The following is an 11202-nucleotide window of genomic DNA, read 5'->3' on the forward strand; positions in this document are numbered from 1 at the left end:
TTTTGTAAGATTTAATTACTAATGCATATAGTATTTTTTACCACCACCAGTCAGGTAGAAAGGCCTCAGTGAATGTTTGCTGCTTTTATTTCAAGATACAGCAGAAACAGTTTCAAACGGCAATATAACTAGGCTCTGCCATATGAGCTATGCAGCCTTCGGCAAGTCACTTACCCCTCTGTGACTCAGTTTTCTCGTATGAAAAAAACTCTCCTAGGTTATTGTGAACACTGAGTTAATACTCATAAACCTCGACTAGCATCTGAAACAGAGAAAAGGTCCACTAAATGTTTTAAAAATATTTCCAACAACAGATCCACCTGCCAGAGGTAGTCCTGGAGGAGGTGCAGAAATGATGTGAATTTGAATGACCACAAGCTGCCTCTTCCATTTGTCATGTGCTCTGCATTTTCCAATTAAAACAAAATAAAACAAAACAACCCACGTTGGACTGAAAATGAGTTTTTGACAGAGGCACTTTCTTTCAGGTTGTTGGGAACTTGGAGAGAAAGAAGCAAAGTTTATCTGCATGGATGGCAGTTCAATCTTTAGAATCAAGCCAGAATCTGACCTTTCCTCACCGACCTCACTGCCCCCACCATCATCGCTGGCCTGGGCTACTGCAGTGGCTCCCTTACTGCTTCCACCCTTACCCCCTCCTCAGGCTGTCCTCACAGCAGCCAGAGGGAACCTGCTCAATCCTACATTAGGCCATGGCTCTCTACTGCTTACAGCCCTGCTGTGTGGCTCCCATCTCACTCAGAGAAAAAGCCAAAGTCTTCACTATGGCCCATGAGGGAGGCCCTACAAGATCTCACCCATTCTCTCTGCCCTCACCTCTTCACTCACTGCTCCAGCCACACTGGCCATCTCACTGTTCCTCAATCATGCCAATCCCACCTCAGGGCCCTTGTACTTGCTTTTCCTTCTGCCTGTTCATTCTCTTCTCCCAGATGTAAAGGCCAGGTATTTGGCCAGTAAAGAAACAGTGAGCCCTTTTTAGATGTTTGCCATTTATATAGGCAGCAACAGCAAGAATAGTCTCAGGTGCCAGCTCATGTCCCTTGCACAGGGTGACACTCTAAAGGGGCCAGATGACTGCCTTTTGCTGAAAAGCCAATTTCATGCTACAGCTAAACAGTTCTATAGCCCTAAGTGGTGGGGGATGCATGCTCATTTCACCAGGACCGCTAGATGAGATGAAAACAGCCACCTTGGTAGATAGGTAAGCGAATGGGGAATAGCTTTGTACAAGCTCTTCACAAGCCTGTGTTCCCAGAGGATCATGGAGCCTTCTGCCCAGACTCAAATTCAGCCTACCTACAGGGCCTGTGGAGATAAGACAGGGCAGCCAAGGGTGCCATGGAAGAAAGATTTGCTGGCACCAGATAACCTCACTTCTTGCTCTCTGATTTCAAGTCTCTGCTGAAAGGTCACCTCATCCGAGATGCCTTCCCCGATTGCCCTGTATTAAACAGCATATCCCATCACTCTCCACCCTGCCTTTCCTTCCTAATGCTTGCCACTCCCTAACTTTACATCATGCACCGATTTATTAGTCATTGTTTGTAGGCCCCACCAATATGATTCCTGAAATGTCAAAATGCATTGCTGTGCCCCTAGTATTACACAGCACAGATAAAACAAAAGGCATTTGATGACTATATGCCATGTACCACAGTTTGAGGTGTTTCCCATGTCTTGGCTCATTCAGTGGGGTACTTGCATTATCTCCTTTTACAGGCAAGGAGACTGAGGTCCTGGGTTTTGATGGGAAGGCAGGACCTCTGATGCTAGGCAAATGAATGGCTGGACAGCCTGAAGAAGCCAGAGGGGCCTGAGGCTGATTGGGGAAGAGAAGCAGGAAGGAGCTCTAGGGCCAGTTCCTGGGAAATATCACTTAACTAATGAATTCCAGATGTCAAGAAATGCTAGCAGAAAACACTACTAGCTACCCAACTCCCAACCATGCTGAGAAAAAAAAAAAACAAAAAAAAAAAAAATCCAAAGCAGACGTGATTATTTTTTAATGTTTTATTAAGGAAAATTTCAAAAACAAAAGAACAGTATTTATAATATCATGAACCGTCACGTACCCATCACCCAGATTCAACAATTATAAACACAACAGCATCTTTCAAACTGCAACCTCCATAATCATTTTAGTGTTAAAACATCAGAGCACTTGGCACAAAGGAATACTCATTGTCTGCTCTGGTAACACTAAAAGGACTAGAAAGAGTAAAGGAAATTGCTGGAGATGCATTTTGCTTACAGAAAGCTTATGAGTTAAACAACACATTAGAAATGATTATGCAAAATAATGCGAGTTTTTCCACAACTTAGAAAACTTAACTTTCTGTATATTAAGGAAAACCAGCTCCCCAGAGGGTCATAAGCAGTTCCCTATAACCAAACATTAGTACAATATTTCTGCAGTAAATTTTATGCATTTTCACTCCGTAGGAAACAATAAAGATTACAAAAAGCCTTAGATCAGGTCTTGCCAACATATTTGAAAACCCGTTTTCCAGATTGTTGTGCATTCTGGATCAGGGACTGTGGACCTGTATGTTACTCCAAGGGGTCTGGAAGAGGAATGTATCTGGGTAAGGTTGTGAACATGTTTTGAGAAGCAAGTAAGAGTAGTAGGAACAATGGCTACTGATTGTTATTCAAGATGCTTTCTCATGGCAACTTATAGAAGAGGCATTTCTAAGATTTTCCACATACCACTAAAATTCAGTATGTGGGGCAAGGGTGTGGGGGTAGCTGTTCCAAACATGGGTACCATTAATTATCCCCATTTTATAGATGCTGAAACTGAGGCAAAGAAATTAAGCCAGAAAGTCTGAAAAGCGATTTCTGCCCACATGGGGTAGGAGGGGTGGGACCTAAGATGTGAAAACCACATCTGGAATTTATTCTATACCTTGAAATCGGTTGAAGGAGAGTTAAAAGGTTGTTTGATATTAAAGGTTTGTGGTAAAGACAAGATCCACCAGAGTTTAAAAATACAAAGTATTTGCAGGGCAGGTATCTGGGCTGATGCCCAGACCTTGGGATACATGCTCTCAAGGTACCTTTGAGCATCTGGAAGTTTCTGGCCTCAATGGGTTCTTTGGAAACATTCTGGTCAAACTAAAGCACTTTAAGCCTGATCCTTGGGCTTTGAATCTGAAATCTTATTCAAGGACTGTGGGCACCACGGAAAACCAATTGTGGCCCCTCTAGAACCTTTTCCTTAGAGCAAATAAATGGGAAGCGACTGCCTCCTCCCTGGGCTGGACTACCTACCACAAAGCACTTGCCTGAGTTGTTAGTATAGAGACTATTTAGTCTATAGATCCCAATCGGGGAACACTGTATTGCAGAAATACTGTAGTTGATTATGAGATCATGCCTCTGGCCACACTGGGGGTGATGGGCATTCTCATTCCTAGGAAGCAAGGAGTGGAGTAGGACCTCCTCCCCACCTTCACACACCTACAAGGCACTAACGGTAGTCCTTCTGCCAGTTCTCACTGCTTTAGCTCACCAAAGACCCAGCACACAATGCCTCCTTAGACCAACTACCCACCTTGTGTGGGTAGCTACAATGCCCCATAACCTCGGCCTGGCATACTGGGTGAGGCAGAAGTCTGAATTCTTGAGTCTCCACCTGCCAAAGCAAATTCACAACTGTTTGGGTGGGAGTAGAGTCCCTGGGGCCTATCCCACCTAGTTGGGAGACTCAGGAGACAAGCCTGAAAAACCAGGACTCTCAGTAGAGGAATAAGGCAGTTTAGGATAATGTCCGGAACTTTCAATCCAGTGTCTTTGCTCAACCACAGGCCAGATGGAAACCACGGACTTAACTGATTTTTCTGTTCCTGACTAGAACCAACGGCACTGGATAAGGCCCATGGGGCCTCAAGACAGCCACCAGAATCAAGGGAGAGATGAGGAATTAAGGGCAGTTAGAGGTGCAAAACCAGACTAAAAGGCCATCACCACCATCCTGGCACCAAGATCAAATCCATGACTCTGGGCTTTGCTGACTGAACAGGTTTACATGCCTATTAAATTCACTTAACCCTCCAAAGAAACCAGTGGGTAAAGATGCCTATGAGGAGGCTGAGGCAAGCAGAGGTTAGACTCACCACCAAGAGGTCAAATAGCTAGGAAGTAGCAGAGCCTGGATTTGAATCCTGAAATCTAAAGTCTGAGCTCTTAACCATTTTCAAACCAAGTTTCTCCCATGTCCCTCACACACAAAGGTGAATAAACCTCCCTCCACCCATTACTTCAGGGGAAGGAACTGAAACCACTTGGCATTTATGGCAGGGTTTACCTCAAGACATGAGATCAGGTGCTTACGTTCTCAAAATAATCCTGAGAATATTCAGCTGATACTCAGAAAAGCTAGGGAGATTCAAACCCAAGCAGTCTGATTCCCAAACAGACACTAAAAGACAATGGGACCAAGAGACCAGCCATAAGGGAGCTTTTGCCTATACACTTCAGGCCTTCATGTACACCCAAACCACTCTCAAACTTGGCTAAACTTTGAAACTTGACGTCTTTTCCCCTTTTGGCAGTCTGCGCCCTCTTCCCACTCCTCCACCAAATTCTTTTCTCAAAGCCTCCCCCCTCCTGACCTTTCTCTACTTGTAAACTGGATTGAGTAAGGAAACACCACTGTCAATTTCGATTTGTTTTCAAATTGCATCTTTTTAATCAGCTCCATGAAGGACATCCTAAACACTGTATGAAACACAACAGAATATTTCTTTCTTCCAGTATGAAAAAGATGACATTCACAAACATTTTAAAGTTCTTCTATATAATCAGGTTGGTAGTCTCATAACATAGAGTAAAAAAAAACACCTCTTAGCAATCATGTTCTTGATGGAGATTTCTTGTAGGTATGTTCGGAAATTGCTTCCTAACCGTGGTAAGAAAACACTGTGTACAAATTTTTTAAATGTCCCTAGATGCATGTTAATTTAAAAAATAATAGTAATTCTGACCAAACCTTTTTTTTCGCCAGAACCATTAATTCCAGAGCCCAAACTAAAAAACTAGTAAAAGAAAAATACCCAGACTTTACAATGTCCCAGAATTTGCAAATGGAGGGAAAAAAAAATTGGAAACACATGGAGCTTTCTAAAAGGTCTGTGAGAAGCTACCCTGGGAGCTCAATTCAAAAATAGAAGTTGATGTACTATAAAACAAAGATGCTTCAGTGCAGCTCCAAAAATCTTATAAATACAGCCATTTGGAAAGACGATGCTGGATCAGAAGAATTTTTATTCCTTGTGTATCTGAAAATAGTAAGAATGGAGAGAATTGTGATGTCAGGAAAGAACAGGCTGACAACATGCTCACCTCCCAGGGTTGATAAAATGCAAAAGGCTATATAAGACAGACCTTCCCTTTACCTTCTCCATGTCAAGCAGTACAGGATTACAGGGAAGACAGCGCCTCCTCCCCAGTCCCAACAGCCCTGACATGCATCTGAGAGAGCAAGGGAGGCCAGAGGCCTAGGAATGAAGTTAAGTGGGCTGGCTGGGTAATAAATGTGAGGGCTGTGAAAATGCTCAGTAGACTAGCATGAAGAAAAAATGGTGACAGGGCTGGACTAACAAACACCTGCTCAGTGGCAAGAATATACAAGTCTCCCCTACATTACATGTGTGTATACCTCATCTCAGTTGTCGTAATTATCTCTGTAATTCCCTCCAGAGTAGCGGTCATAACCACCCTGGTTTCTGGGGAAAAAAAACCATACAGTTGTGTTACAGAAATGTATTACACACCCTTAATAATATAAATTGTTTTATGAGTTATGTAATCTTACGCTACACACAAGCTTATGCTACATATTTAAAACATATACAAAAAGGACATATTAAAGATATGAATATTACAGAAATCACATAATTATATAGCAAATAATTTACATATAAAATAAACATTACACATCAATGCAAGTTATATAATTAACCAACACAGCAAAATCAACACATACATATTACCACCTACCATGTACTACCACTATATATGTCCATACAATTAACATAATTATCAACTTGCTATGGCTGCACAGCTCATTAGAACTGGGGATGAAAACCCAGGCAAGACTAAAAGCCCCCCCCTGAACACCTCTTTTTTGCTCAGATGTGGCCCCCTCTCTCTCTAGTTAAGCCACCTTGGCAGGTAAGCTCACTGCCCTTTCCCCAACATGTGACCTGACTCCCAGGGGTATAAATCTCCCTGGCAACGCAGGATACAACTCCCAGGGATGAATCTGGCATCGTGGGACTGAGAACATCTTGACCAAAAGGGGGAAGTGAAATGGAACGAATAAAGCTTCAGTGGCTGAGAGATTTCAAATGGAGTCGAGAGGTCACTCTGGTGGACGTCCTTACACATGATACAGATAACACTTTTTTGGTTTTAATGTATTGGAATAACTAGAAGGAAATATCTGAAACTACCAAACTACAACCCAGTAGCCTTGACTCTTGAAGATGATTGTGTAACAATGTAGCTTCTGAGGGGTGACAGTGTGATTGTGAAAACCTTGTGGATTGTACTCCCTTTACATATGAGTGGAAAAATGGGGACAGAAACTAAATGAAAAATAGGGTGGGATGGGGGGAAGATTTGGGTGTTCTTTTTAACTTTTATTTCTTATCCTGATTCTTTCTGGTGTAAGAAAAATGTTGAAAAATAGATCGAGGCAATGAACGTACAACTATATGATGGTACTGAGAACAGCTGACTGTACACCATAGATGATTTATAGTATGTGAATATATTTCAATAAAGCTGAATTTAATTAAAAACAAACAAACAAAACCCAGGCAAGAGTTGGGGGATGGAAACAAAACAAAAACAAAACCCCCAGACAAGCTGACCTCTTATGGAGAAGCAGCACTGCCATGATGCCCCAACCCCTTAGCTACCCACCTGCCACCATAGTCTCTGGACCTTCCATATCCATATCCATATCCTCCAGGCCGACTATCATACCGGCTGCTCCCATATCCCTGGTCCCCACCACCTGCAGCAGATAAAATTTAAATGGCAACTGTTCAGACATACAGGGCATTAACAGGTACCCCCCATGATCAAACCTACCAAGGCATGCACTTACCTCTAGAGTAGCTGTGACCACGCCCATGACCCCCAAAGGCACCCCCTCTGGTTCCCCGGGCTGACTTGCCCGCATGGTCCACACGGATCTGGCGGCCATCCAGGGACTAGGCATGGAAGGGAGACACAAGGGAACAGGTTTTTGGTCAGTCAGGGCAGTGGCAAGGGAAGAGTGGCCAAGGGCAGGTGGGCAAAGGAGCCCAGAAACTCCTGCTAGGCACCAGGTTCTGGGTACCACATTCCAAAACAAGCTCCTTTGATCAGAATGGCTTTATCAGGAGCTACAGAATCCCAAAAAATGACCTGGATCCACCATGTTTCCCCTGCTGCTACTTACATCTTGACTGAATTCTGGCTGAGTTCTCCTCCCCACTCCTCTAAGCTGCCCGACTATTAGGGCTAGATAGACAGACACCTCTCTTGGTTTGAGGCTTCAGAGTCCATCCCAGAAGACTCACGAGGTCCTCTCTGGGCCAGGCCCGCAGGTCTGCAGACCTACTACCTAAGCCCAAAGCAGGTCAACCATCCACGGATGGGTTCTTGGCCTCATGCAGGACCAGCTGTCGCCTCCCAGGCAGCCCAGCTCAGTCTGCTGCTGCCCTCCACTCACTAGAACAGAAGGCAGTCACGGCTTCCGTGAGTGGGCACTGCAGGGCCTGGTGGCCGCGCTGCCCCTAGCAGACAGAGGGAAAAAAACAGAAGAACGGAGAAGTGGCAGATGGGGGCAGGGCCTCTCCGCAGGTAAGAGGCCTCACCTCTCCATTCATGGCTTGCATGGCATCTGAGGCATGCTCTGGATTGGTGAAAGTGATGAAGCCAAAACCTCTGGACCGCTGAGTCTCCCGGTCCTTGATGACAACCACTGGGAGAGGGAGAATATAGGTGCAGAAATGTCATTAAATGAGCACCAGAAAAAAGGAAGTCTGAAAAAGAGATTCCTCCCCCCAATCCTGAGAGAAAGTGATGAGGTTCTCCTGAACCTCAAAAACTTAAACCTTAGGCCTAGGAATATACAAGAGAAACTTTGAAGGTCCTGAGTCCCGAGTTTTCACCCTCAATGCTTCTTGAAATCCAAAGGCCCCAGACTTCTTCTCACGCAACCTTATCCTGGACCTGGTCCCCGTTCTCACCTTCAGAGAGAGGCCCGAAGCTGCTGAAGTGGTCTTCCAATGCCTGCTCGTCGGTGTTGAAGTTGAGCCCTCCCACGAAGAGTTTTCCTTCTTCAGACGACATGGTAGGGAATTCGAGTTCTAGAGAAGAGTAAGGAAAAAGATGAGAGAATCAGTGGAAGTGGAAGGAAAAGAAAAAAAGGAAAGTTGGAGGAATGGAAAAGGAGAATGAAGAGAGGTGAGAAGGTTAGAAAAAGGAAAAGAGAAACAAAATAAGGAGTAACTAAGGACAAACGAGACGAAGACCGACAAGGCGGGAATCAGCGCGGCTTAATCACGGAGGTCGACATTTAGGGGCCGCTATCGCGCATGCCCACAACGTCCTCTGCCACCACGCCCGTCATTTTGTGCTGCCGCGCACACCTGAACAGCCTTGCGTTCCCTCCGTGCCCATAAAACAAGATGGCGGCGGTGACGTGGGGAGGCTGGTTGGGGGGGGGATGGTAGCAAGCACATCTGGATTATCTCGTGGTCAGTGCTGCCAAAGATGCCGCCAACACCTTCCGGCATTCCTCGCACTTGGATACCTCGCGCCGGCTTCCCACCAACCGAAATATTACCCCTCCGAACCCGGGGCCGCCCGCCCAGAAGCCCAAGCCTACGTGTCAGGGGCCTCTGTTCTCCTCATGCACGCTCTCACTCCTCGCTCTTGCCTGGGGCGGTGCAAGTGAGGAGCGTCAACTCCGCAAAACATGCTGCTTACCTGGAATCCGGAAAAGAAGACAAACTGACCAACAGCCAACGCTGAGCAGAGAGACTGGGGAAGCTGCGGCGCGGGAAGACGCTTGATAAAGCGTAGGTAGGAAGCACATCACGGAACGTGCCTCGCGAGGGGCGGTTTGCGCGTTCATTTGGCTGGGGCCTTCTCGCTTCCGGGAATGGGGCCACCCATCAGTACCCCCCACCGGACACGCGGTCATCATCCTTCCCACGGACGAACTTTATTGCTCTGTGGTCCCGATTCATTACTGTCCCCGACATCATTTTCCGTCCTTTGCGTCATCCCCCCCCCCATTGGTTCTGATGTAATCCTCACCATCACAGTCTCTTCCTCTCCAGTCCCTGACGACATAATTACTGTCCTCTTATATCCCCCCCACTTCATCTTCTAGTCCTCTAACCTCACTCCCCTCAAAGGCCGACATTTTATCTCTGATATCATCCCTCTCACAGTCCCTGACATCAGATCCTCCACTGATCCCTACCCTTTCTCCTCTATGCCCAATATTTAATTGCCTGTCGTGGGACCCTTTTCCCTGGTGTCATTCCTTCCCATCTCTAAATTCAGTCATTTGATAGCCCCCTGAAGCCAGCCTCTTGATTTCCCTGGCAGTAGACTGCCTGAGATGAGATGCTTTCTGTAAAACAGGATGGTGCTCCGATCTTCAGATGGTGCACATCCCAATACACAGCACGAATTTTTAAAAATTTTATATATATATATATATATTTTTATATAACGTTCTGTTGTCAACACTCTATACTAGTACGATTTTTGCTTTCAGAGTAGCTCAGTCCTTGATCCACAGAAAGGACTTTCACAACACAATGGATTTATCCGAAGTGAGGAGTGTCTGAGCCTGTTGCCCACAATTTGGTCTTGTCCAACTTTCAGGATGTCTGGTTTTCCTTTACAATGAATGGATTTGATAAACTTTTTGTTTCTGTATCAACAGAGAATGAGTTGGTTTGCCCTCAGAGACTCTAAATCCCTCATCCATAAAATGGATTTGGCCAGCCTTCTAAGGGTCAGCCCCTCAAACACAGATTAAATTTGTTCACCTTCAGAATACAGTTCCACGAAATGGACTCCTCTGGCTTCTTCCATATCCAGGCCTCCTGTCCACAGAATGGACTTGAATAAATTTCACACCGCCCACATAATCCTAGTTCTAGAGAATCTGAGCCCTCATACAAAAATATGCTTGTTTGCCTCTCATTGCATCTGAGCTCTGATCATACTCTGCAGTTCAGAATGCATCCTCTTTGCTATTCCAAGCAAAGCCCCTCTCATTTTATTGTCTTTATTCTCATTCCTGACCTCCATTCTTTTCCTCCAATTGTCAACCATTTTATTGTGTTTAATGTGTATCTTTTTTGCAAGATTTCATATGAAATTAGAATTTTTGTGTCTTTGCTGTTAAAGTAAATGTAGTGTCATTCTGCTTTTTTAACTTTTGTCTTTCAACCAGCATTGTTTCTAAGAGCCATCTGTGTTGCTCTGTGTACATCTAATCTGTCCATTTCTTGTCTAATGATTGTAATAAACTCCATGGTGTGCATCCACTACATCATTTTACCCTCCCACGTTTCCAATAAGGGATACTTAAGTTGCCTCCAACACCCCACTTCAACAAATAATGCCTTGTAAATGCTCCCTTATGGGCCAGTGTGAAAATTCCTTTAGGATATATACTCAGAGAATAATTGCTGAGTCATAGGGGATGTATACTTAATTTCTGCAAGCAGTGCCAGATTATATGGAATGGGTGTATTGTCTACACTCCTACCAGCAATGTATGAAGGTGCCTACATTCCCCCATCCCTGCCAACACTTAGCATTATCCAGCTTTCTAAAATTTTCTGGTCTAATAGGTATAAAGTCATAGTTTGTTAGTTTTTAAATTTACATTTCTCTGATAACGATTTTGAGCATCTCTTAGTGTGCTTGTTCGAGCTTGGGTTTCATCATGTATATTGCCTTGTTCATATCCTTTGTCCATATTCCTATTGGTCAAATTCCCATATTCCTCTCCTTGTTGATTTTTCAAAGATTCCTCACATAATCTAAATATTAATCCCTTGGGTGTTAGATATTGCAAATAGCCTCTCTCACTCTGTTACGTTATTAACTTTGTAAGTGTTACGGTGCCCACGAGTTAAAGTATGA

At 44.6% G+C, this 11202-nt stretch overlaps 1 protein-coding gene across 2 annotated transcripts; it reads right to left on the reverse strand.

Annotated features, from left to right (window-relative positions):
* Nucleotides 1–4683: 4683 nt before the first annotated feature.
* Nucleotides 4684–9040, reverse strand: RBM3 (RNA binding motif protein 3). 2 transcript variants are annotated; one of them, XM_037824689.1, is made up of 6 exons: nt 8274–9040; nt 7899–8005; nt 7145–7250; nt 6958–7051; nt 5687–5753; nt 4684–4931 (listed from the first exon to the last, which is right to left on the reverse strand). In XM_037824689.1, the coding sequence occupies exons 1-5, from the start codon at nt 8374–8376 to the stop codon at nt 5693–5695; spliced, it is 471 nt and encodes a 156-aa protein (XP_037680617.1). In that variant the 5' UTR covers nt 8377–9040; the 3' UTR covers nt 4684–4931; nt 5687–5692. The 2 variants fall into 2 exon arrangements, with proteins under 2 accessions (XP_037680617.1, XP_037680616.1); XM_037824688.1 differs by lacking the exon at nt 4684–4931 and adding an exon at nt 5031–5306 and having other exon boundaries at nt 8274–9026.
* Between the last annotated feature and the right edge of the window lie 2162 nt (nt 9041–11202).

The sequence above is a fragment of the Choloepus didactylus genome (genome assembly GCF_015220235.1).
Source record: "Choloepus didactylus isolate mChoDid1 chromosome Y unlocalized genomic scaffold, mChoDid1.pri SUPER_Y_unloc1, whole genome shotgun sequence".
Lineage (NCBI taxonomy): Eukaryota > Metazoa > Chordata > Mammalia > Pilosa > Megalonychidae > Choloepus > Choloepus didactylus.

Bases quoted from the DNA above. Each gene is read 5' to 3' on its own strand.
- RBM3 (XM_037824689.1), bottom strand. From the start codon at position 8,376: ATGTCGTCTGAAGAAGGAAAACTCTTCGTGGGAGGGCTCAACTTCAAC. The intron at 8,006-8,273 runs GTGAGAACGGGG...TCCCTCTCCCAG, and splicing joins CTTCGGGCCTCTCTCTGAAG to TGGTTGTCATCAAGGACCGG. The intron at 5,754-6,957 runs GTGGGTAGCTAA...TTTTTTCCCCAG, and splicing joins TCCAGAGACTATGGTGGCAG to AAACCAGGGTGGTTATGACC.